The sequence below is a fragment of the Micromonas pusilla genome (assembly GCF_000151265.4).
Source record: "Micromonas pusilla CCMP1545 genomic scaffold MICPUCscaffold_6, whole genome shotgun sequence".
Lineage (NCBI taxonomy): Eukaryota > Viridiplantae > Chlorophyta > Mamiellophyceae > Mamiellales > Mamiellaceae > Micromonas > Micromonas pusilla.
Window position 1 is genome coordinate 1,098,122 of NW_003315887.1, and position 22,863 is coordinate 1,120,984.

At 66.1% G+C, this 22,863-nt stretch overlaps 13 protein-coding genes across 13 annotated transcripts; 5 read left to right on the forward strand and 8 right to left on the reverse strand.

Moving 5' to 3' along the window:
• Positions 1 to 656: 656 nt before the first annotated feature.
• MICPUCDRAFT_59076 (uncharacterized protein) lies at positions 657 to 1,562 on the reverse strand (the record flags this gene model as incomplete). Its single annotated transcript, XM_003059570.1, has 2 exons — positions 657 to 1,202; positions 1,317 to 1,562. The coding sequence occupies 2 exons, from the start codon at positions 1,560 to 1,562 to the stop codon at positions 657 to 659; spliced, it is 792 nt and encodes a 263-aa protein (XP_003059616.1).
• Positions 1,563 to 1,731: 169 nt separating this feature from the next.
• MICPUCDRAFT_59077 (uncharacterized protein) lies at positions 1,732 to 2,490 on the reverse strand (the record flags this gene model as incomplete). Its single annotated transcript, XM_003059571.1, has 1 exon — positions 1,732 to 2,490. The coding sequence occupies one exon, from the start codon at positions 2,488 to 2,490 to the stop codon at positions 1,732 to 1,734; it is 759 nt and encodes a 252-aa protein (XP_003059617.1).
• Positions 2,491 to 2,721: 231 nt separating this feature from the next.
• On the forward strand, positions 2,722 to 4,518 carry MICPUCDRAFT_47598 (uncharacterized protein). The gene is made up of 4 exons (XM_003059277.1): positions 2,722 to 2,858; positions 2,959 to 3,521; positions 3,706 to 3,867; positions 3,988 to 4,518. Exons 1-4 carry the CDS (start codon positions 2,769 to 2,771, stop codon positions 4,286 to 4,288), a joined length of 1,116 nt encoding a protein of 371 aa, XP_003059323.1. The 5' UTR covers positions 2,722 to 2,768; the 3' UTR covers positions 4,289 to 4,518.
• A 345-nt stretch (positions 4,519 to 4,863) lies between these two features.
• Positions 4,864 to 6,189, forward strand: MICPUCDRAFT_18067 (uncharacterized protein; the record flags this gene model as incomplete). The annotated part of the gene is made up of 3 exons (XM_003059278.1): positions 4,864 to 5,160; positions 5,385 to 5,709; positions 5,861 to 6,189. 3 exons carry the CDS (start codon positions 4,864 to 4,866, stop codon positions 6,187 to 6,189), a joined length of 951 nt encoding a protein of 316 aa, XP_003059324.1.
• Positions 6,190 to 6,361: 172 nt separating this feature from the next.
• Positions 6,362 to 7,253, reverse strand: MICPUCDRAFT_7143 (uncharacterized protein; the record flags this gene model as incomplete). The annotated part of the gene is made up of 2 exons (XM_003059572.2): positions 6,362 to 6,855; positions 7,037 to 7,253. Coding segments are annotated over 2 exons (711 nt in total), but the record flags the coding sequence as incomplete, so codon positions are not given.
• Positions 7,254 to 7,661: 408 nt separating this feature from the next.
• Positions 7,662 to 8,036, forward strand: MICPUCDRAFT_59082 (uncharacterized protein; the record flags this gene model as incomplete). Its single annotated transcript, XM_003059279.1, has 1 exon — positions 7,662 to 8,036. The coding sequence occupies one exon, from the start codon at positions 7,662 to 7,664 to the stop codon at positions 8,034 to 8,036; it is 375 nt and encodes a 124-aa protein (XP_003059325.1).
• Positions 8,037 to 8,169: 133 nt separating this feature from the next.
• Positions 8,170 to 8,845, forward strand: MICPUCDRAFT_59083 (uncharacterized protein; the record flags this gene model as incomplete). Its single annotated transcript, XM_003059280.1, has 2 exons — positions 8,170 to 8,452; positions 8,679 to 8,845. The coding sequence occupies 2 exons, from the start codon at positions 8,170 to 8,172 to the stop codon at positions 8,843 to 8,845; spliced, it is 450 nt and encodes a 149-aa protein (XP_003059326.1).
• Positions 8,846 to 9,040: 195 nt separating this feature from the next.
• Positions 9,041 to 10,717, reverse strand: MICPUCDRAFT_59084 (uncharacterized protein; the record flags this gene model as incomplete). Its single annotated transcript, XM_003059573.1, has 2 exons — positions 9,041 to 9,966; positions 10,174 to 10,717. 2 exons carry the CDS (start codon positions 10,715 to 10,717, stop codon positions 9,041 to 9,043), a joined length of 1,470 nt encoding a protein of 489 aa, XP_003059619.1.
• Positions 10,718 to 10,812: 95 nt separating this feature from the next.
• On the reverse strand, positions 10,813 to 14,777 carry MICPUCDRAFT_34050 (uncharacterized protein). The gene is made up of 6 exons (XM_003059574.1): positions 13,961 to 14,777; positions 13,585 to 13,809; positions 13,332 to 13,480; positions 12,056 to 13,162; positions 11,233 to 11,891; positions 10,813 to 11,045 (listed from the first exon to the last, which is right to left on the reverse strand). Exons 1-6 carry the CDS (start codon positions 14,690 to 14,692, stop codon positions 10,870 to 10,872), a joined length of 3,048 nt encoding a protein of 1,015 aa, XP_003059620.1. The 5' UTR covers positions 14,693 to 14,777; the 3' UTR covers positions 10,813 to 10,869.
• Positions 14,778 to 14,934: 157 nt separating this feature from the next.
• On the reverse strand, positions 14,935 to 16,329 carry MICPUCDRAFT_47601 (uncharacterized protein; the record flags this gene model as incomplete). Its single annotated transcript, XM_003059575.1, has 3 exons — positions 14,935 to 15,487; positions 15,672 to 15,812; positions 16,051 to 16,329. 3 exons carry the CDS (start codon positions 16,327 to 16,329, stop codon positions 14,987 to 14,989), a joined length of 921 nt encoding a protein of 306 aa, XP_003059621.1. The 3' UTR covers positions 14,935 to 14,986.
• An 804-nt stretch (positions 16,330 to 17,133) lies between these two features.
• On the forward strand, positions 17,134 to 20,242 carry MICPUCDRAFT_34053 (uncharacterized protein; the record flags this gene model as incomplete). Its single annotated transcript, XM_003059281.1, has 4 exons — positions 17,134 to 17,685; positions 17,872 to 18,021; positions 18,269 to 18,766; positions 18,839 to 20,242. The coding sequence occupies 4 exons, from the start codon at positions 17,134 to 17,136 to the stop codon at positions 20,105 to 20,107; spliced, it is 2,469 nt and encodes an 822-aa protein (XP_003059327.1). The 3' UTR covers positions 20,108 to 20,242.
• On the reverse strand, positions 20,198 to 21,879 carry MICPUCDRAFT_34057 (histone deacetylase; the record flags this gene model as incomplete). The annotated part of the gene is made up of 3 exons (XM_003059576.1): positions 20,198 to 20,585; positions 20,792 to 21,372; positions 21,528 to 21,879. 3 exons carry the CDS (start codon positions 21,877 to 21,879, stop codon positions 20,307 to 20,309), a joined length of 1,212 nt encoding a protein of 403 aa, XP_003059622.1. The 3' UTR covers positions 20,198 to 20,306.
• A 146-nt stretch (positions 21,880 to 22,025) lies between these two features.
• Positions 22,026 to 22,729, reverse strand: MICPUCDRAFT_40371 (uncharacterized protein; the record flags this gene model as incomplete). Its single annotated transcript, XM_003059577.1, has 2 exons — positions 22,026 to 22,214; positions 22,361 to 22,729. The coding sequence occupies 2 exons, from the start codon at positions 22,727 to 22,729 to the stop codon at positions 22,026 to 22,028; spliced, it is 558 nt and encodes a 185-aa protein (XP_003059623.1).
• Positions 22,730 to 22,863: the final 134 nt, after the last annotated feature.

Here is a 22,863-nt window from a genome sequence, read left to right on the forward strand (position 1 = left end):
CCGACGTGCTTCGGCGCGCACGTGTCGACGACGGAGAGAGCGAGAGAGAAGGCGGCGGCGGGAAAGAAGGAGCGGATGCCGCAGACGCACCGCGAAGGCGACGCGGGGCCCGTGCCCGTGGAGGAGAGCGAGGAGGAGGAGGACGGATTCCGTGGACCGGACGACGCCGCCGCCGCCGACGACGACGGCGGGAGGTCGCGATCGGTATCCGTCCACGAGCACCCGCCCGGAGCGTTCGTTAGAAAATGCGATTCGGACCGCGAGCTGCTGCGCGAGATGCACCTGGAGAAGGTGGCGCGCGAGGCGGAGGACGACGCGGCGGCGGCGGCGGCGGCGGCTGCGGCGGAGACGAATCGTCGGGGTGGAGTTGAAACTGACCGCCGCGGAGTTGAAACTGGCGCCTTTCAACTCCACCCCGCGGAAGACGACGCGGAGAAGAAGCGCGCGGCGACGGCGACGGCGACGGCGACGGCGAAGGTTTGGGATTACGTCTCGGAGATCATCTGACGCTCGACGTCCATTCGCGCGCCGGTAGTCTAGCTAGAGAGCACAGTAGCGGAACAACGACGTCGTCAAAACGCCCGCCTTAAAAGGTACCGACACCTTCGGTGATAGTGTCACATCGCGCTGCTAGTATATTTCTACTCGCGAGAGCGTCACTTACCTCCTCCTCCCGCGAGGTGCGCCTTCCTCCCGCGCGCGATCGCGGCGTCGAACCCCCGCTTCAACTCCTTGTTGTCCCCGTCGATCTGCATCCCCTCGAAAAACGCCATCGCGGCGCCCTCGAAGTCGCCCAGCTCGGTCAACGCCAGCCCCTCTCGATACCACGCCTTGACGTACGTCGGCTCGATCTCCCTTGCGATCTTCGCGTCTCTCCGCGCGGACGCGTGCGAGCCCTGCCGCAGCTTCGCCGCCGCGCGGTTCGCCCACACCTTGGCGTTGGAATCGTCCGCGGCGAGAGAAGCGTCGTACGCGGCGATCGCGTCGGCGTCGGCGCCCTTCACGAACGCCTCGTCGCCGGCGCGCTTCTTCGCCGCCGCCGCGTCGGCGTCCGAAGCGCCCTTCGCGACGTACGGCGGCTCGTCGTCGGGACCCCCCTCGGCGCCCGCCCAGTGTTTCCTCTTCTCGGCGTCGTCGCCGTCGCCGGTACCGCCGCCGGTACCGCCGCGCGTCGTACCGATCCCCATCGCCCGGAGCTTCTCCTGAGGGCCATTCCATACAAAAATAGTCCATCGGTCAGTTGAAAGGGACCCACGCGATCAAGTGTTGAAACCGAGCTACGGGTGAAAAACAAACGTTCGTATAGTAGAACGCACCTGGACGATCTTCTGCACCCCCGACGCGTTCCAATCGCCCTCCGCGACGCCGTCGTCCCTCGTCGTCCTCTCCAGCAGCGTCTCGACGACGGCGACGCGGCCGACCGCCGCCGCCGCGTGTATCGGCTTCATCCGCTCGCCGTCCACCGCGTCCGAGTCCGCGCCGGCGTCCAGGAGCGCGCGCACGAGCTCGTCGGAGGCATCGGCGCAGTGCGGATGCGACGCGGCGACGTGGAGCGCCGTCATGCCTCCGACGGGTCTGAGGGTCGTTCCATACGAAGAAGCGATGGTGGGGTGGAGTTCAAAGGCGTCAGAAGCGGAGTTGAAAGGCGTCAAGGTGTGTAGGGATTGAACGCGAGGGGTAGTGGACGGAGAGAAACACACGCCGGGAGAGAAAGTCCTTAAGGATCGGCGTTCACCACGCCGACGCGGTCGTATGGGGACCAGTGCGAGATAGAACGCGCCTGAGGTGCGTCGGCGCGCCCGCCGCGAGCGCCGCGCGGAGCGCGCCGGGGACGCCCGACGCGGTCGCGAGCGAGGCGGCGCCGACGCCGGCGTCGTTCGTCGCCGACGCGTTCGCGCCGAGGGCTTTCAGTCTGACGATATTCGCCTCGGCGCCGCGAGAGCACGCGAGGAGAAACGGCGTGTTCCCGGACGCGCACTTCGCGTCGACGAATCGGTCGTCCTTCGCGTCCTTCGCGAGCGTCTCCACGCACGCCGCCGCGTTGATCGAGTTCGCGCTCGTGACCGCCCCCTCCGCGAACGCGCTCGCGGCGGCGCGGTGCATCGCCGTGACGCCGTCGGACTTGGCCTTCGCGCGGTCCGCGCCGAGCTCGATCAGCGTCCGCACCGCGTCTGGCTTGGCGTAGTCCGCCGCCGCCATGAGCGGCGTGTTCCCGTCCTTGTCCTCCGCGTCCACGGGGACGGCGCACTCCTTCACGAGGGCGATCAGGATATCCGCGTCGCCGCGCTGCGCGGCGAGGTGCAACGGCGTGCGGCCGCGCGCGTCGCGCAGCGACGCGACGGACGCGCCCGTCTCGTCGCGAAACTTTTTCGCGGCCGCGACGACGTCGGCGACGGATCCCTCGCTCACGGCGGCGACGACCGCTTTCATCTCGTCCATCGCGGCCATGACCTTCTTGTCGGTGCTCTTCTCGTCCTTCTTGGTCGACATGACGACGAGAAGAAGCGCGAGAAGAAGCCTTTCGAGGGCGGCGGCGGCAGCGGCGTGCCCTCGACTGACGACGAGATCGACGCGAGCTGCTAGCTAGGTTTCCACGGGAGCTTCCGGTCGTCGGCTCGCGCAGCGCGCCGCAGCGCGCGCGACAGGCGACACGTGATGATGATGATGGATGAGCTCTCTCACGTGTTCCTAACAACTTATCTCGCTCGATCGCACTTCGTCGCGCGCGCCGCTCACGCCGTCGCGTCGAGTTCCGCCGTCGCCCGTTCATGTCCGCGTCGCGCGTCCTCTGTCCCGCGCGCGCGTCCCCGCTCGCGCGTCGCGGCGTCCGCGTCGACCGCGCGTCGCGCGCTTTAAAGGTCCGTCGCGCCCGTCTTAGCTCGCTCGTGCCCTCCCTCCCATCCTCCTCGCCTCTGACGCTCCCTCCATCCCTCTCTCCCTCCATCCATCCATCCTCAGCCTTCTCTCGCGTCGTCGTCCTCCGCGCGCCGCGCCGCGATCATCATGACCGCGAGCGATCACACCGCGGTCCTCTTCGACTTCGACGGCACGCTCGGGGACACGGAGACGCCCGCGATGGAGGTTGCGTTCTGGGAGCTCGCGCCGTACTTCCCCGAAGCCGCGAAGCCCGACGGCGCGAGTTATCTCACGGACAAGACGTGCGCGGACTACATCCGCGACAACGCGGGGAAGGCGTTCGAGTTCATGGTGGACGTCGTCGAGGAGGATCGCAAAGCCGCGGGGTTGTCGTCCATCGAGGAGGCGCGCGCGTCCGCGGGAGAGGCGCCGGCGACGCTCGCCGTCGTGGACGCCGGCCGCGCGAAGTTTGGCCTCCCGCCGCTCGCGGAGACGCGCGGTCTCGGAAAGGACATCCTGACGCTTCAGAAGGACGAGACCGTGGACGCGCTGTCCGTGGCTGCGCATCCGTGCGACAACGTCCCGGGAGTGCTCGCGTCGCTGAAGGCGAAGGGGATTCCGTTTTGCATCTCCACCACGAGCGGGAAACCGCGCGTGCCCGTGAGGTGCGTTCTATACACTGGTCCCCATACGACCCCGTTGGCGTGGTGAACGCCGATCCTTAAGGACTTTGCCCGGCGTCTCTCTCCGCCCACTCCTCGCTTTCAATACCCGCCCTCGACGCCTTTCAACTCCATCTGACGCCTTTCAACTCCACCCCGACGTCGCTTTGTATGGAACGACCCTGAGCGTCGTGTCATGCGGGTACACCGAGTATTTCCCCCCGGAGAAGATTCACAGCGGCGAGAGCGACTTCGATCCGCCGCGGTTTAAGCCAGACCCGAGCGTGTACTTGCTCGCGGCGAAGAGCGAGGACGCGGACCCGAAGAACTGCGTCGCCGTGGAGGACAGGCGCGTGACGACTTTTACGTGCTGACTTTTACGCGTCATCCTCCATCGCGTCCGACGCCACGACTGACCGATCAACTCATCCAATCAACTCCGATCCAATCCAATCCAATCCAATCGCAGCACGTCCGGCGTTGGCAGCGCGGCGAACGCGAACGTCGGCCTCATCGTCGGGTACGTCGGCGGGACGCACATCACCGAAGACCGCAAGACGTCGCACGCGGGCACGCTGACTGCGGGCGGCAGGAGCGACGACGGCCGCGGCGCGGACATCGTGATCCGGGACATGGTCGACCTGGTGCCGCTCGTGGAGACGTTCGCGGCGAGCGCGGAGATGAAGGATGCGGCGAAGAAGCCGGTCGTTTTCGAGAAGGCGACGCTGGACGCGTTGAAGGGCGAGTATTGGCTTCCGGAGGGGAAATAGAATTTTGCCTTCGCGAGACGACGTCCGGACGACGACGAAGACGCCCGAGGTTTCTTCGAGCGAGGAGAACGAGAGCGGGGGTCTGTTCGTCTGTCCGCGCGAGAGATGTGCGTGGCACGGTACGGTATGGGTTAACGGGGGAGGGGGAGCGAGACGTGGCGGGAAGCCGCGGCGACCCTTGATGTTGTGAGAGAGGCTGGTTGGTGTAAACGAACGAAAAGCGTAAACTTCGAGCGCAGGCTTGAAAAAACCGCCCACCCGCGCGCAGCGCGCGCCGCGGAAATAAATGGCGCGAACGCGTTCGACCGGCGGCACTGACGTGCGCGCGGGGCGACGCGCGGTAACGACGACCGCCCGCGCCCGCCGCTCCGTCGTCGTCGTCGTCCGGTAAACGCGGCGGCGAATCGAATCGCCGCGGGCGAGGCGTCGCGTCGGGCGTCGTCCCCCGCGCGCGGCGAAGCGCACCTCGCCCCCGCCCCGCCCCGCCCCTTCTTTCCGCGCGTCGCCGTCGTCGCGTCGATCGATCGAGAGAAAGAGTCGGCGACGGCGGCGGCGCGGGGTCCGGGTCCGTCGCGATGTCGTCCGACCTCGACGTCATGATCGAGACGCTCCGACGGTGCGAGGTCTTGAAAGAGTCCGAGGTGAAGTGGCTGTGCGGCAAGGCGATGGAGGTGCTCGTGGAGGAGAGCAACGTGCAGAGGATCGACTCCCCGGTGACGATATGCGGGGACATCCACGGGCAATTTTACGACCTCGTCGAGCTGTTCAAAGTGGGGGGGGACTGCCCGCAGACGAACTACCTGTTCATGGGCGACTTCGTCGACCGCGGGTTCTACTCCGTGGAGACGTTCTTGCTGTTGTTGGCGCTCAAGGTGCGCCTCGCGTCTCAGATCTCGCGCCTCGTCGTCGTGGAAGGAATCAACGACCCAGCCGCCCAATGCGAAAATCGATCGATCGATCGATCGAATCGATCGAATCGATCGATGGATCGAGTCGAATCGAACGGACGATGCAAAGTGCGACGACGCGCCGACCGATCGACTCACCGCGCTCTTCCCCCACTACCCCCGCCCCGCGATCCGATCCTATCGATCAGGTGCGCTATCCCGACAGGATATACCTCATCCGAGGGAACCACGAGTCGAGGCAGATCACGCAGGTGTACGGGTTCTACGACGAGTGCCTTCGGAAGTACGGCAGCGTAAACGTGTGGCGGTATTGCACGGACATATTCGATTACCTGTCGCTGTCCGCGCTCGTGGACAATCGCATCCTGTGCGTCCACGGCGGGTTATCCCCCACGATCACGAGCGTGGATCAGATCCGGACGATCGATCGAAAGCAAGAGGTGCCGCACGACGGCGCGATGTGCGACCTGCTGTGGTCAGGCGCGTTCTATACACTGGTCCCCATACGACCCCGTCGGCGTGGTGAACGCCGATCCTTAAGGACTTTTCACGGCGCATCTCTCCGCCCACACCACGCTTTCGATCCCCGCCCTCGACGCCTTTCAACTCCAACTGACGCCTTTCAACTCCACCCCGCCATCGCTTTGTATGGAACGGCCCTCAGACCCGGAAGACGTCACCGGGTGGGGGTTGAGCCCGAGAGGCGCGGGGTACCTGTTCGGAGGCGACGTGTGCCACCAGTTCAATCGCACGAACGGCGTGGACTTGATCGCGCGCGCGCACCAGCTCGTCATGGAAGGGTACAAGTGGATGTTTGACGAGGAGTTGGTGACGGTGTGGAGCGCGCCAAACTATTGCTATCGGTGCGGGAACGTCGCCGCGATTCTAGAGTTGGACGAGCACCTGGAGAAGAACTTTAAGGTGTTCGAGGCGGCGCCGAGCGAGTCTAGGGGGGTGCCCGCGAAGAAGGCGGCGCCGGATTACTTTTTGTGATCGATGACGTCGCGTTCGGCGACGAGCGAGGCGAGCAGAGTAGAAGCGAGCGGAATTAACCTTACAAAAAAATAAAACCAACCACCGACCGACTCGCCGGCGTTCCATCGCGAGAACGGAGACGACGAGCGCGCGACGACGACGACTACGACTACGCCGCCGTCGCTCGTCGTCACCTCACGACGCACAACGTCAGGCCGTCGCCGATGGGCACGGTGACGTGCGCGCTTATCCTCTCGTCCCTCGCCACTTTTTCGTTAAACTCTCGAATCGCAATCGTCTGCTTATCGTTCACCTCCGGGTCCGCCACCTTGCCGTACCACAGCACGTTATCGATCGCGATCACGCCCCCCGGGCGCACGAGCTCGAGAAGCTTCTCGTAGTACGCCCAGTACCCGCGCTTGTCCGCGTCCACGAACGCGAAGTCGTATCGCCCGCGATGATTAATCTTTTCGCCCCCCGCGCCGTCGCCGTCGTCGTCGCCGTCGTCGTCGTCGTCGCCCGCGAGCATCGCGTCGAGCGTCGCCTGCGCGTCCCCGAGCCGCTCCACGATCTTCCCCCGCACGCCAGCTCTCTCCCAGTACGCGCGCGCCACCTCGAACGACGGCTCGGAGACGTCGCACGCCGTCAGCGTCCCGTCGTGCGGCAGCGCCAACGCCATCGCGACTGAGGGTCGTTCCATACAAAGCGACGTCGGGGTGGAGTTGAAAGGCGTCAGTTGGAGTTGAAAGGCGTCGATGGCGGGGATTGAAAGCGAGCGGTGGGCGGAGAGACACGCCGGGCAGTCCTTAAGGATCGGCGTTCACCACGCCAACGCGGTCGTATGGGAACCAGTGTAAGAACGCACCTGACGAGTATCCGGTGAACGTGCCGATCTCGACGACGTGCGTCGCGCGGAGCATCGCGCACAGCGTAAAGAGCAGCGCTCCTTGCTCCGGGGGCACCTGCATCTGCGACCCGCGCAGCGCGGCGGTCTCCACGCGCAGCGCGCGGAGGACCTCCGGCTCGCGCGTGTGCTTCAGGAGGTACGCGTAGAGCCGCGCGTCCATCGCGATGGGGGTCTTGTTCCACGGGTCGGATTCCTCCTCGTCCTCGCCGCGACGATGATGATGTTGATGGGACGACGAGGGCGACGACGCGGCGTCGGCGTCGGCGTCGGCGGCGGCGAAGACGGCGCCGCGCGCGCGGCGGCGACGACGAGCGACGACGGCGTCATCGCGGCGACGCGGACGCGCGCGTCGCGGGAGGAGGACGGCCGCGGCGGCGCGCGAGACGGACGCCGCCATACCTAACAATGCGGAAAATAATCCCAGTCGCGCGCGCTCGTTCATCAGTCGTCAAAGCCGCGCCGCCCTCCCGCCTCCCCGATAACGCGTCCGCCGTTTCGACTTCCCTCCGTCACGTCTCTCGCCGCCTCCGTCCGCGACGACTTCGCGCGGCGCGGGAAGCACGTCGACCTCGACTCGACGACCATGCCGGTCTCCATGAGCGCCGGCGTCGCGACGCCGGAGCTCAGCGAAGAGAAGCTCGCGGCCGCGCGCAAGTGGCTCGAGGAGAATCGACACCACCTGGACCTGTACAACGACCCCGCGCTGCTGGGACCGAGCGCGAATTCGAATGCGAACGACGACGACGTCGCCGCGACGGCGAAGCGCGCGAAGAACGGCGAGAGTTACGACGACGTCTCCGACGACGACGACGAGGAGGAGGACGACGACGAGGAGAAAGCGACGGAGCGCATGAGGAAGGCGTTTCACGAGCGCACGCTGCGGGTGCGCGGCGACGCGCGACGCGATTCCAACTCCCGAACAAAAAACGTCCCTTCGTTTCGTTCGGAGATGATTTGAATTTCGCGGCGGCGCGCGCTTCCGACCCTTCATTCCTTCCTTCATTCCTTCATTCCTTCCTTCCATCCCTCCCTCATCGATCGACCGATCCCCCTAAACCCTAAACTCCACTTCGCAGGGCTGCGTGCGTCTGATGGATGCGTGGTTCAACAAAACCCCGACCGAGCGCGAGAAGGATGAGATCGAAAAGGTGAAAAACGTCCTCCGCAAGCAGCGGTGCGATCCGCCCATCGCGCCGGACGAACCCGCGCCGATGACTATTCGCCCGTACGACTGCGATCCGGGAGATCACCAGCACGACTACCAGTTCACGTTCAAGAACGCGCTGACGACGGTGTTCGACGTGAAGCGCGTCATGGCGAAGCGCGACAACGTCCCGAGGGAGGCGCTCGACGTCGTGTTGGGCGGCAAGGCGCGTTTCGAGACGACGCCTCCAGACTGATCCCCATACGACCCCGTCCGCGTGGTGAACGTCGATCCTTAAGGACTTCGCCCCCCTTCGCCATGACGCGCCCTCTTCGCTTCGTCGCGCTCTCGCGTCCAATCAAACGTCCACGTCATCACATACCTAACCAATCACATACCTTCCCGCCGCGTCGTCCGCCGATTACGTAAACCACCCGCAGAAGCTCGCGGACCGAGAGACGCTGCTGGAGTGCGGCGTGGGCGCCGGCTACATCGTGTACCTGAGAGTCGACCCCGCCAAGTTTCGGGAGATGGCGACGACCACGATGGAGCAATTCCCGGGCGGGGAGAGAGTGCCGATCACGAGGATGGTGCACAAGGACGGGACGTTCACGCTCGAGTGAGCGAGGTGGGAGGAGGAGGAGGAGGAGGAGGAGGCGAGGGAAGAACGAACGAACGTCGTCTGGCGCTATGACTACACGTATTCCTAATCCTATTCCCATGGTAAATACGTCGCCTTTCCTGAACAACCCACCCACCCACCGCGCGATAGACGCGTGCCCTCGTCTCGGCGATCGCTCCCGCTCTTCGCCGCGCGCTCAGTCCGCGTGGTCGTGGTGGTGGTCGTCGTCGTCGTCGTCGTCCGACCCCCCCTCCGCGGCCGCCGCGGCTCGCAACAGACTCTCCTTGTCGAGACCCAACGCCACCTTGGTCGAAAAGTCGTGCCTCAGAACGACCCTCGCGCACTCGATGAACAGACCGCTCTGCACGGCGAAGTACGTCAACGTCACCGCGTAGAAGAAGTTCGCGTTCGCGACGCGGTCGACGATCCAGAGCCGCCAGAATATCGGCGAGAGCAGAATAACGTAGAAAAAGCCGGCGACGACGGCGAACGCCGCGCCCGGATGGAACGCCGCCAATTCCTCCGAAAACAACGGCAGGAGCGACAGATACCTCGCCGCGTCCCCAAGCGTGGGGTACGGGTGCATTATGCATCCGAGACACGTCACGCCGAATATCGCGAACGTCGGACGGCTGTCGATGAACCGAATCGTCAACGGCGTCGCGAGAAACGCGGGAAAGAACGCGAACACGAACCGGTAAAACCCGACGAAGTGGTCGAACAGCTCCGAGAAGAAGTACCAGTGCGCGCCCAGGTTCGGCGCGAGGTCGTCCGGGACGAGCAAGTACACGTAGCACGCTCTGAACCAATCGTCGAACGACGCGTGGCCGCGAAGTATATCCGTGGACAGCCACGTCAGCGCGAAGAGCCACGTCGTCGTCCACGCGAAGAGTTTCGCCGTCGCCGTCGCCGGGGAGTGTCCCGAGACCTCCGCCGCGCTCCGCCGCGCGATCTCCCGCCCGCGCATCCCGCCGTCCACCCCCGGCCGGTGCCCCTCCGCGCCGCCCTTCGCGATTGCGCTCGCCGTCGGCGCGAAGAGCATCGCGAGCGGGGCGATCCCTCCGAGGTACGCGCTCGTCGCGAGCCCGAACCCGGCCACGTGCGGATTCCCGCAGCTGGCGCCTGAGGGTCGTTCCGTCGTGCGAAGCGACGACGTCGGGGTGGAGTCGAAAGGCGTCAGGGGTGGAGTTGAAAGGCGTCATAGGGTCGGGGATTGAAAGCGAGGGGTGATGGGCGGAGAGAAACGCCCGCCGGGAGATAAAGTCCTTAAGGAACGGCGTCCACCACGCGAACGGGGTCGTATGGGAGCCAGTGTGAATGCGAACGCACCGAAGATGAGAAACGCGAGCGCGGCTGTCCGAAGGCCCGCGCACGAGCACGCGACGCACGACGCGATCGCGAGCGGGTTCGCGAGCGAGAGCGCAGCGACCGTCCACGGCGTCGACGCGACGCGCCTCGACGCCTCGCGCTTCGCCGCCGCGGACGCGCCGGGCCCGCCCGCGGAGCCTGCGCGCGACCAGACGATCCGGCGCGCTTCGATCCGTCGAGACGCGAAGAAGAGCGCGAACGCGGCGAGGACGTCGAAGACGACGAACGGCGCCACCGCGCGCGTTCCGATCGTCGGCGCGCTCGCGATGCGCGGCGCGAGCGCGGCGAGGAGCAGCGGCGGCGCGTGCAGCGCGCTCCCGGCGTACGGGGACTGCCCGAGGCGGCGCAGCGCGTCGCCCTCGCGCAGGCGCGTCGCGGCGTCCACCGCGCTGGAAAGCTCTGGACGCGCGTGAAGGATCTCGCCCCATCCGCGCGCGGCGAGGACGAAGCGGAGGAGGACGGACGCGAGAGCGATCGCGGCGGCGACGCGGGGGGAGAGATGCATCGCGCGGACGACGGACGTCGTCGTCGTCGACGACGACGACGACCGCGCCGAAGCGGGGAGTGGCGGTGGTCGCGACGAGATGGCGTGTCATGTTTGCTGATGCTGAGCAGTTGTTACTGTACAGCTGTCATCACGAAACGCAAATTCAATCATCACTTCTCTTCGGCGGCGGCGGCGGCGGCGACGACCCACGCGCCGACGACGTCCGCATCGCGCGCCAACCGCGCGCTCTTCGCGCGCACCGCCTCCGCGGCCTGCGTCACCGTCCGCTCCGCGCCGTCGATCTTCTTCGGGAGGTAAAACGCCTCGATCGCCGCCGCGTCCTCCTCTGAGGGCCATTCCATACGAGGGAATGTCGGGGTGGAGTTCATAGGCGTCAGTTGGAGTTGAAAGGCATCGAGCTCGGGGATTGAACGCGAGGGACCCTGGGCGGAGAGAGACGACGGCAAAAGTCCTTAAGGATCGGCGTTCACCACGCCAACAGGGTCGTATGGGGACCAGTGTATAGAACGCGCCTGACGCGAGACCCCCGCAGCTCGCGCCTATGACGCGCGTCAGCCCGCTGCTCACGCCGCCGCCGCCGAACTTCGCGTCGACGGCGTCCCAGTTGGCGCGCACCCAGTCCCACGTGACTCTGCGACCGGCGCGCGTGCCCGCGGAGGCGCCGATGATGGCCGCGCCGTCTTGTTTACGCACCGCGTCCGTCATGTTAAACTCGAGGACGCGCGATATCAACGCGGGATCCTTCGACGCGCCCATCGCGCCGAGAAGAAGCGACTCCTCCAGAGAGCTCTCCGCCTCCTTATACAGCCGTTTAAGCTCGTCGAGCTCTCTCTCGCCGCCGTGGCGCAGCGCGGACGCGAACACCGCGCCCTTGATGTCCGCGGGGATCGCCTCTCTGTCGCCGCCGACGTACGCGTCGAACAGCTCGCGCGCCGCCGCGACCGAAGCCGGGTGCTCGTACGCCAGCGCGCGAGACACCGCGAGCTGCCGCAGCATCGACGTCTGGTACCCCCCCGGCGCGGTCGCCTCGCCGCCGGGGGCGACCCATCCGAGCTTGGCCACCAACGGCGCGAACAGCGACGCGCCGTACGCGCGGAGGGCGTCGCACACGTCGTCGGGCTGCTCGAAGAACGCGGAGGTTATCCCGCCGAGCCCGCTCGCGATCTCGTTCCTGTCGGGGTGGAGTTGAAAGGCGTCCTAAGCGGAGTTGAAAGGCGTCGAGGACGGGGATTGAAAGCGAGGGACCCTGGGCGGAGAGAGACGACGGGAAAAGTCCTTAAGGATCGGCGTTCACCACGCCGACGCGGTCGTATGGGGACCAGTGTGAGGACGCACCACACGACGTACGACTCCTCCCCGGCGTCCGCGTACGCGCGCGCGAGCTCGAGCGCGGCGGTCGTCTTCGCGTACCCCGCGGCGCCGCACGCGAACGCGTCGGAGACGAGGCCGACGCGGTCCACCTCGGACATCCCGGGCAGCGCGCGCATGAGCCTCGCGCGCGCGTTTTCGTCGTACACGACGCGGTAAAAACCGCTCTGTCCGACGTTTAGCTTGAGCGGCTTCTCGCGGTCGGCGGCGGCGACGTCGAACGCGCCGGTCGCGGCGTCGAGAACGCCCGGGACGGTCGCGAACCCCTCCGCGCGGAGCGGGACCTTCCACGTCGCGCCGCTCTCTTCCGGCGTGAGCGAGTCCGGCCCGGAGGCGAGGTACCGACGCTGCGAGACGACGACCGAGGACCCGTCGTCTTTGGACGCGACGGAGAGAATGGGATAGCCCGTCTGCGACGTCCAGCACTCCATCAGTCCTCTGACGTCCTCGCCCGACGCCTCGGACAGCGCCGCCCACAGGTCCGTCGTCCCCGCGTTCGCGTACTGGTGCCGCGCGACGTATATTCGCATCCCGGCGCGGAACGTTTCCTCCCCGAGATGCGATTCGAGCATGCGAATGACGCACGAGCCTTTACTGTAAGAGATGGCGTCGAAGATCTCGTTCACCTGCGACGCGGACTCGATCGGCACCTCCACCGGATGCGACGATCGGAGCGAGTCCAGCCCGAGCCCCATGCCTTGCTCGTTGCACAGGAACTGCGACCAGACCTTCCACTCCGGGTAGAGGTGGTCCATCGCGCGCCAGCCGACCCACGTCGCGAACCCCTCGTTCAGCCACAACTGCGACCACCACTGCATCGTGACGAGGTTACCGAACCACTGATGCGCGAGCTCGTGGCCGACGACGTACCCGATCCTCTGTTTCGCGTTGATCGGGGTCTTGCCCTCCTCGAACAGCATCAGCGACGCGCGGTAGACGACGAGCCCCCAGTTCTCCATCGCGCCCGCGCTGAAGTCCGGCACGGCGACCATGTCCATCTTCGGGAGCGGGTACGCGTTGTCAAAGTATTCGCCGAAAAATGAAAGCGATCCGACGGCGGTGTCCAACGCGAACCTGTCGGGGTGGAGTTGAAAGGCGTCAGTTGGAGTTGAACGTTGAAAGACAACGCGGGCGGGGATTGAAACTGAGGTGTGGGCGGTGAGAGACGACGGGAAAAGTCCTTAAGGAATGGCGTTCACCACGCCGACGGGGTCGTATGGGGACCAGTGTAAGGAGAACGAACCGCCCTTGCTCGGACTTTCCGACCGGGGTCCAGCACCGGACGACGACACCCTCCGGGGTCGTGGCCTCGATGTGGTCGAATTCGCCGACGCAGAACGCGAGGAGGTACGTAGACATCACCGGCGTCGTCTCGAACGTCACGGTCTTCGTCTTAGGGCCATTCCATACAAAACAAGTTCATCGGTCAGTTGAAAAGGGACGCGATCAAATGTTGAAACCGGGCGATGGGTGAAACACTTTTGTATAGAACGCACCTTAGCCTCCGCGTCCCTCGTCACGCTTTTCTCCGGCATGTTCGACAACGCGACGCGATCGTCCGCGACCGTGAGCGTCATCCCGAACGTCGCCTTCAGCGACGGCTCGTCCCAACACGGGAAGCACCGTCGCGCGTCCGTGGGCTCGAACTGCGTCACCGCGAGATGCCGCGTCTCGCCGCTCCCGTCCGGCGCCGGATACGCGCTGCGGTAAAACCCGGCGAGCTTAGGGTCGTTCCATACAAAGCGATGTCGGGGTGGAGTTCATAGGCGTCAGTTGGAGTTGAAAGGCGTCGAGGTCGATGATTGAAAGCGAGGGGTGGGCGGAGAGATGCGCCGGCAAAAGTCCTTAAGGATCGGCGTTCACCACGCCAACGCGGTCGTATGGGAACCAGTGTATAGAACACGCCTTATCGTTGAGCTCGCCCGAGAACGCGAGCGTCAGCGTGATCTCGGACCCGACGTCCGACGCGAGCAGAGGCTTCGAGAGCGCGACCGTCGCGGTCTCTTGCTTCTCGTCGCCGTATAAGATGTCCGGGCCGCCCGGGTTGGTGCGCTCCGCGCCGCTCGCGTCGACGACGACGCCCGACGAGATCTTCAGGTCCTTCGCGTGGAACGTGACGGCCGCGCACGGCTCGCGCACCGTCAGCTTCACGGTCACGACGCCGTCGTACTGAAACGTCTCGAGGTTGGGCGTTAGCGCGAGGTCGTAGTGCGACGGCGTCACCGCGGTCGGTAAGAGCTGCTTGTCCCCGCACATCACGAGGCCTTGGCACTTGCTGCACTCGCACCGGACGTAGGCGATGGTACGTCCGCCCTCGAGCGTGATGAGCGGCGCGCGCTTCGCCTCCGCGTCCGCGACGGAGCGGCAGACGACGTCGTCGGAGGCGGAGGCCTGAGGCTCGGAGGATGTCTTCGGCGCGGGCGCCATGATCGATTTTCTTCGCGAGATGGACGACGACGACGACGACGACGACGACGACGACGACGGCGGCGAAGAGCGAGGCGCCCGGCGGACGGCAGATCGCGCGACGATCGATCGGCGACTTTGATGAAGAGAGGTCGCGAACGAAGCGACGGGGACTGCTCGGGTCGCGACGCCGCGCATCGAGAGCGCGCGAGTGGGAGCGGAGAGCGAGCGCGAAGAAGCGATCGCTGGGAGAGCGGCGGGCGGCGTGCGGGGGGGGCGCGCGCGTCGACGGAAGTGTCGTTTCGAAGAAGTGCCCACTTATCCAGAGACGGGACGTGTACGTGTCGCGCTGTGCACGAGGAACCTGCAAATGAGGAAGGAACCGAACGAGCCCGTCGGCATCCGTCTACGCGAGGAGAATAAAACGCTCACGAATCGTGCGTTTTCATTGGACACATACATATGTACACGACGCGCGAGGAACGCCCTCCCTCACTTCAAGTTCTTCCCGTCGATCGGCCCGAGCGCCCCCCACGTTTCGCCGTCGTACCCGTTCTTCCCTTCCCTCGGCGGCTTCAGGTAGTTGCTCTTCGGATGCCCCAACCCGAGCCACTCGTACTCCTCGCGCGTGTGCGCGCCCGGCACGTGCGCGCCGTCAAACTTCGCGGATTCGAGCTCCCACTTGTTCCTCGGCCCGTCGATCGTCTCGTGCGTCTCGAGCTCGTCGCCGTACAGCGCGTCCACGCGGAACGGGCCAATCTGTTCGCGTTCCCTCGGCGCCGGCTCGGGCGGCGGCTGCGGCCGATCCGGCATCACGAATCGATCCACGAGCGGCTCGCCCGTGATGGTGTTGTACTCCACCGAGCTCTTCAGATGCCGCTGCAAAAACTCCCTTCGCAGCGCGCTCTTGTACTTGACGTGCTCGTCCTCGTACCGAAGCATCTGGCCGCCGTACGAGTCGCGGTACTGCAGCGTGATCGGGTCGTATTCCACCTTGGGGTCGTTCCATACGAGCGAACGTCGGGGTGGAGTTGAAAGGCGTCAGTTGGAGTTGAAAGGCGTCGCGGTCGGGGATCGAAACCGAGGGGTGGGAGGAGAGAGACGCCGGGAAAAGTCCTTAAGGATCGGCGTTCACCACGCGAACGCGGTCGTATGGGAACCAGTGTGCAGAACGCACCTTGGACTTGTTGTTGTTGGAGATGGGCTCCTCCTTGAGGTCCTCCGCGCGTTGGTCAAAGTACGCGTCTTGCTGGTGCACCTTGCCCCACCGCGCAGTCTCCTTCTCGTACGTCGCCATCCGTTTCCGCTCGAAGAATTCCTGGTGGTCGAGAGCGGAGCGGGGGATTCGCGCGGGGAGGGTCAGAGAGGGAACGGAGAGAGGGAACGGAGAGAGGGAACGGAGAGAGGACGAGCGAGCGAAAGAACGCCGCGCGAGACACAGCTGTGTTCCCAAAACGGCACGAGAATCGCGATTCGATCGACCGATCGGATCGCTCGAGACTAAATGCTCATAGGATCGACCTCGAGGAACGCGCGCGGAGACGACGACGACGCACCTCTTTCTCGAGTATCTTCCGCTGCCGGTGCTCGAACTCCTCCGCGGCGGCGTTCGTGCCGAACCGCTCCGCCTCGCTGATGAACGCGGCGGCTTTCTTCATCGGCACGATCGGATTCGTGTACATGTCCTCCGGGTCGTATCGGTAGTGTCCGCCGCGGCGGTTCCCGAGGCGCAAGCGCTCGAGCGCGTCTTTATCGTTCATCGCCATTCGCTCCTCGCGCGATCGCGCGGGGGCGTTGAAGAACTCAGCCGCGGGGGGTTCCGGGAGGGCGCTCATGGTGGGCGCTTTCGGCGATTCTCGTTCGCGCCTTTCTTTTTTCCCCCGTCCTCGCGCGCGCGCTCCTGCCGCGACGACGACGACGCGAGTCGACGACGGTTCGCGCGCGCTGGCGTATCGCGACGGGCGCGGGCGCGGGCGACGATGCCGCGGGCGTTTCGCGCGCGGGTTCGGTCGTGCGGCGACGCGCGCGGCGGTCGATGACGCGCGGAGTCGCGGGGGGGGCGGGGGGAACCGAAGCGCAATCGTCTGAAGTCAACTCCTGCGTGGTCGCGGTCGGCCGCGGCGGCTCGAAGTTGATCGGGCGGCGTAGGTTCAACGGGGTGAAAAACGTCGCTGACCGACCCACGTCCTGCGTTTTCAAAGGCGGACGATCGCGCGCGCCGATCGAAAGCGCGCGGCGCGCGAGGTGCGCGACGCCTCATCACGAGCAACGGAGAACGCGGCACGTCACCGGAGCCACTACTTGTCGCTCTCGTGGTCGCGTCGTTCCGCGCGCCGTCTTCACTCATTGGTCGCCGCGCCGGTACCGCGACGACACCACCGAGAACGATGACGATGCCGATGACGCGCGCCGTCGCCGGGCTCGCGCCGCGGCGCGACGCCGCGCTGCCGCCGTCGTCCGCGCGTCGACGCGCCGCCGCCGGCGTCGTGCGCGCGACGGTCCGCGCGAAGAAGAGGACGACATCGAAATCTCGTCGCGTCGTCTCCACGACGACGCGCGCGCGGATGGGCGGAGGCGGCATCGCGGAAGTCGCCGGCAACGCCGCGATCGCGGTCGTCGAAGTCTCCAAAGCCGTCCGCATGCGCGGCGTCGACGCGCCGACGGTCGAGAAGTCGTACGTCAGCAAGGGCAGAGGCGCCGGCGCCGGCGACGACGCCTCCGCCGACGGCCCCGCGGCGGTGGACGCCGAAGGCCTCCCGCTCGTGTACGACGCCGCGGCGATCCAGGCGTTCTGGGCGAAGCAAGGCGGCGCGCTGCAGCGACGCTGGGGCGAGTTCCTCTCCCTCTCCGTGCCGTTCCTCACGCGCGTCGCGACGCTCTCCATCACCGGCGGCGCGGCTGAGCTCAGCAAGAACGAAGCGTCGCTCGCGAGAGACGCGCGCGTCATCATCGAAAAACTCGGGCCCACGTACATCAAAGCCGGACAGATGATGTCCGTGCGACCGGACGTCCTGCCGCAGGCGGCGCTGGACGAGCTCGCGATCCTTCAGGACGCGGTCAAGCCGTTCGCGACGACGACCGCGATCGAGACGATCGAGGCGGAGCTGGGGGGGGCGCTGGGGGAGTTTTTCGACGAGATCTCCGAGGCGCCCGTCGCCGCCGCGTCGCTCGCGCAGGTGTACCGCGCCAAGGTGCGTTCTATACACTGGTTCCCATACGACCGCGTCGGCGTGGTGAACGCCGATCCTTAAGGACTTTTCCCGTCGTCTCTCTGCGCCCACACCTCGCTCACAATCCCCGTCCTCGGCGCCTTTCAACTCCGCTTCTGACGCCTGTGAACTCCACCCCGACATCGCTTTGTATGGAATGGCCCTAAGCTCGCGGGCACGGACACGTACGTCGCCGTCAAGGTCCAACGACCGGAGATTCTCTCCACGGTGAGCAAGGACCTGTACGTGCTGCGCCGCGCCGCGGAGGTGTACCAAGGCCTCATCGAACGCTTCGCGCCGCAACAGCGCACGGATTACGTCGCGCTCCTCAACGAGTGGGCGGTGGGCTTCTACACTGAGGCGCGTTCTATACACACTGGTTCCCATACGACCGCGTTCGCGTGGTGAACGCCGTTTCTTAAGGACTTTGCCCGTCGTCTCTCTCCGCCCACCACCCCTCGCTTTCAATCCCGACGCGCCTCGACGCCATTCAACTCCGCTTCTGACGCCTTTCAACTCCATCACCCCGACGTCGCTTTGAATGGACCGTCGCCTCGACCCTCAGTTGGACTTTCTCAACGAGGCGGATAACCAACAGCGCCTGCGCGACCTCATTGCGGCGGAGAAGGTGCAGGGCGTGTACGTCCCCGAGGTCTACCACGAGATGTGCACGCGCCGGGTGCTCGTGTCCGAGTGGATCGACGGGACGAAGCTGAGCGACTGCCCGAAGGATGAGATTCGCGAGCTCATCGGCGTCGGACAAGAGTGTTTCCTCGTGCAGCTGCTTCAGGTTGGGTTCTTTCACAGCGACCCGCACCCGGGGAATTTGATGAAGATGGCGTCGAGGGAGGACCCGAGCAAAAACACGCTCGTGATCTTAGACTTTGGCTTGATGGCGTCGATCGAGCAGAGCGACATGGACACGATGGTGTCGTCGATCATCCACCTCGCGAACAAGGATTACCCCGCGCTCGTGGACGACTTCATCGACTTGAAAATCTTACCTGACGACTGCGACCGCGCCAAGGTGATTCCGCTGATGGACAAAGCGCTGTCGCCGTACGTGAAAGGCGGCGGCGCGAAGAAGTACGAGGCGGAGTTAAAAAAGATGTACGACATGGACGGCTCGCTGCAGTCCACCGCGGGCGGGTTCCAGGCGATGACGCAGGACCTCCTCACGGTGTTGAACGACATTCCGTTCTCCATCCCTCCGTATTTCGCCCTCCTCGGCCGCGCCGTCGTCACCCTAGAAGGCATCGCGCTCATCGGGAACCCGGACTACAGGCTCGTCATGGAAGCCTACCCTTTCGTCGCGCGAAAGCTCCTCCGCGAAGATCGACCCGCCGCGCAGCGCGCGCTCCAGGAGGTGCTCTACGCCTCCACCGTCGGCGGCGGGAACATCCTCCAAGGACAGCGCCTCGCCGTGATGCTCAACAGCGCGATGGGCGTCGTCGCGAGAGACCAGAGCGAGGGCGCGTTCGTGGACCTCGACACGATCCCGGAGGACTCCATCTCGCTCGAGACGGGGGTGCGATACCTCCTCTCCGAACGCGCGGAGTCGCTGCGGAAGGTGTTGGAGCGCGAGGCGATCGGCGCCGCGGACGTCTTGTTGCGGCAGGGTGCGCGAAAGTCCGGGGGGCGGATCATCGCCGCGTTGCCGCAGCCGCCGTCGCTGCCGTTCGACCTGCCGTTCGTCGGGAAGCTGCCGAAACCTGAGGACCTCCCCGGGCCGATTTTGGTTCCGAGGAGCGCCGCGTCGGGGCTGCCGCCGACGCCGGCGCTCGCTAGCCCGAACGAAGTCCTCGACGCGATCGCGCCGAGGCTCACGCGAGAGGAGGAGCTCTTCGCGATCTCGCTGACGGACCTCGCGCGCGGGAGCCTCGGCGACGACGCCGCGGTCGTCCTCTCGGGGGACGCGCTGCTGGAGCCAGAGGCGGTCGCGTCGCTTCTTCTCGGGGTGTTGGCGACCGGACGCACGCCCGTCGGGGATTCGCCGCAACTCGCCGCGTTGGCGAAGAGCGTCCGGGAGCGACTGCTTCCCGCCGCGAACGCCGCAGACGCGGACGCTGACGTGGCAAACGCGGCTAGCGGCGCGAACGACGGGTTCGAGGAGCTCTCCGCCGCGGTGCGAGATCTCACGCCGGAGGAGAGCGCGGTGTTGAGCGCGACCGCGCAGAGCGTCGCGGACGCGCTGTGGGCAAAGCTCGTGGCGAGGATGGAAGAGGGGTTACTGTCGCCGGAGCAACGGGGCGCGGGCGCGAGCGGTCGGTCGACGACGGTCGAAGGCGGCGGGGGCGGCGTCGCGGCGAACGCGGCGAACGGGTCGACGATCAGGGGGGGCGTCGAGGTCGCGGGCGAGGCGGTGAAGACCCCTCTTGAGCCGGTCGTCGCGATGGCGCGGTGACGAGAGACCGGTTCGAGAGACCGGTTCGAGAGACCGGTTCTCTCACGGCCGGGAAGTACTGTACTTCCGGAAGTGCTTCTTTGTACTCGTACCTGTAACGCTCGCGCTTGAATTAATAATGCAATTCCATTCATCGTTCACGACGGCGCCGCGCCGCGCCGCTCCGCTCGCCGCGTGTACTCCACTCCGCGCGTCGCCGCTACCGCACCGCGCCGACCGCGTATCGGTACGCCGCGGACCGGAACACATCCGCGTGCGCGCGCACGCTCGCGTCCGGCGGGCGCGAGTACCCCCCCCCCATCGTCACCACCAGCGGCACGTGCGCGCTTCTCTCTCCTGTTCGCTTTTCCTCTCCTCCTCCGCGCGCTTTTCCTCTTCTCAAGCACGCGTCGTAGACGAGATGGTTTCGTCGCAGGAGCCCCTCTCGCGACATCCCCAGCCGCCCGAACGCGTCGTCCCTCAGCGCGTCCACGCCAGCCTGAGGGTCGAGGGTACGCGCGAGCGAACGTCGGGGCGGAGTCGTGAGGCGTCGCGGCGCGTCGGGATATATATAACGCGAGGGGCGGGCGGGCGAGAGAAACGCAAACGCAAACGCACGCCGGGAAATGAAAGTCCTTAAGGATCGGCGTGCACCGCGCGAACGGGGTCGTCGTGCGGGGACCAGTGTGAAGAGAACGAACGCACCTGAAAGAACACGAGCTGCGGGTCGTACGTCTCGAACAGAAACGGTATCCACTCCTCGAAGACTTTCACGCACTGGTCGTCGGACGCGTCGTCGGGGAGCTCCACGTCGTGCGTGGATCTCATCTTCGTCTTCCAAGGGTAGTTCTTCTCGCCGTGCGCGCTGAAGGTCACGACGCGCGGGTCGTCCTCGAAGATCTTCGCCGTGCCGTTCCCTTGGTGCACGTCCAGGTCCACGATCAGTATCGGCGTCTTCGATCTCGCGCTGAGCAGGTGGTCGTACTCTCTCAGCGCCATCGTCGCCGCGACGGCGATGTCGTTGAAGACGCAAAACCCCTCCCCGGCGTCCGCGAACGCGTGGTGCGTGCCCCCCGCGATCTGCGCCGCGCATCGGTGCGCCGTGTTCGGCGCCAACACGTCGCGCGTCGCCGCGACGGTGCCGCCCGTGGACGCGAGCGAGCGCGTGACGCTCGACGGATGCATCGGGAAGCCGATCGCGCGCGTCTCCTTCTCGGTGAGCTCGCAACGCAGCACGCGATCGACGTAGCCAGATTCGTGGACGGCGAGGACGTCGGCCAGGTCGACTTTCTGTCGGTCGTCGCGCGGGGCGCGGGGTCGCGTGGGGGGGGGCGGGGGTCAGGGTCGTCGCGGGCGGTCGGCTCGGCGCCGTGGAGAGACGACGACGACGACGACGACGACGACGACGACGACGACGACGACGACGACGCGAAGCGATCACGCGCCGGGGACGGCAACAGCTCCAGCTTCCCCGCGAGGCTCGCGTCCGCTTCCAGCAGCAGCCGCGTCGCCTTGTACTTCTCCATCGGGAACCGGTGGTTGTCCGGGAGGATGACTTCCGCCCAGTCCGCGTAGTACGTCCGCAGCGGCGGCGGCGGCGACGATGACGACGACGACGACGCGGTCGCGGACGTCGACGCGGCCGCGACGTTTTCGCCCGTCGTCGCGCATCGGATCCCTCCTCCTCCTCCTTCCCTCCGCGCGCGCTGCGCGACGCGCCGCGCGACGCCGTGATGCGCGCGGTGACGAACGAGCGACGCGAAGAGCGCGACGCTCAGCCCCGCCGCGCGCATGGTGACGCGAGCGCGCCGCGGCGTGTGACGACGTCGAGCGAGCGAAGGTGATCCTTCAGTAGTTCTTTTCTTCGTGTCGGAGTTTTCGAGAGATACCTGTAGGAGCGTGCGTGGGATCAGATAATACTGTAAACGTGCAACACAGCCTACGCCTCCGCGACCCCGGGGCCCGCGCCGGGCCCCGACCCGGTGTCCGGGTTGTCCTCGATCCCCATCAGCTTCACCGCGAACTGCAAGTCCGACCCCGCGAACGGATGGTTCGCGTCCAAGACGACGAACCCTCTCTCCTCGTCCAGCTCGCGAATCACCGCGGCGTTTCCGTTGGACAGCGCCACCTGGAGCGTCGGACGCGAGGTGGAGGACAACGATTGGTTAGCATTCGATGACGTGTACACAGTATTCGGTGACGTGGAAGAACGCGCGGTCGCGAGGCGCATCAGACGCGCGGGAGGGAGGGAGTCGGTCGGCACAGCTCGCGCACCGTCGCGCCCGGATGCAGCCCTCCCTTCCCCGGCTGGTCCAGCTCCTCACGCAGTCGCGCCACCTCCGGGTGACTCGTCGGCACCTTAAACAGTAAATTCGGGTCGTACTCGCCCCCGGACGCGCTCACGAGCGCCTGGTCGCCGACGACCATCCCTCGGACAGCCTTATCGAACGCGAGAAACAGCGGATTTCCCATCGCGCCCGACGCGCCGATCTCGAACGTGATCGGATCTTCCATGTCCTCCATCGACTGCAAGAGCTCCCCGTCCTCGGTCTGCGCGGAGAAGACGATGGAGACGAGGTCACCCTCCTCGGGCTTGCGCCCGTCCGCGGCGTCGTCCTCCGTCGGGAGCTTCGAGACCGCCATCGTCGTCGTGAACCCCTTGACTTTCTGGCGGACGTTCTGAAGCATAGGCGCCTCGAACGTCTCCGCGTCTCGCGGATCGGACGACGACGACGACGACGACGACGACGACGACGACGACGACGACGACGAGGGCG

Bases quoted from the DNA above. Each gene is read 5' to 3' on its own strand.
- MICPUCDRAFT_47598 (XM_003059277.1), top strand. From the start codon at position 2,769: ATGTCCGCGTCGCGCGTCCTCTGTCCCGCGCGCGCGTCCCCGCTCGCG. The intron at 2,859-2,958 runs GTCCGTCGCGCC...ATCCATCCTCAG, and splicing joins GCGCGTCGCGCGCTTTAAAG to CCTTCTCTCGCGTCGTCGTC. The intron at 3,868-3,987 runs GCGCGTGACGAC...ATCCAATCGCAG, and splicing joins TGCGTCGCCGTGGAGGACAG to CACGTCCGGCGTTGGCAGCG.
- MICPUCDRAFT_34050 (XM_003059574.1), bottom strand. From the start codon at position 14,692: ATGCGCGGCGTCGCGACCCGAGCAGTCCCCGTCGCTTCGTTCGCGACC. The intron at 13,163-13,331 runs GTTCGTTCTCCT...CCACCCCGACAG, and splicing joins GGAAAGTCCGAGCAAGGGCG to GTTCGCGTTGGACACCGCCG. The intron at 11,046-11,232 runs GCGCGTTCTATA...AATGGCCCTCAG, and splicing joins CTGCGGGGGTCTCGCGTCAG to AGGAGGACGCGGCGGCGATC.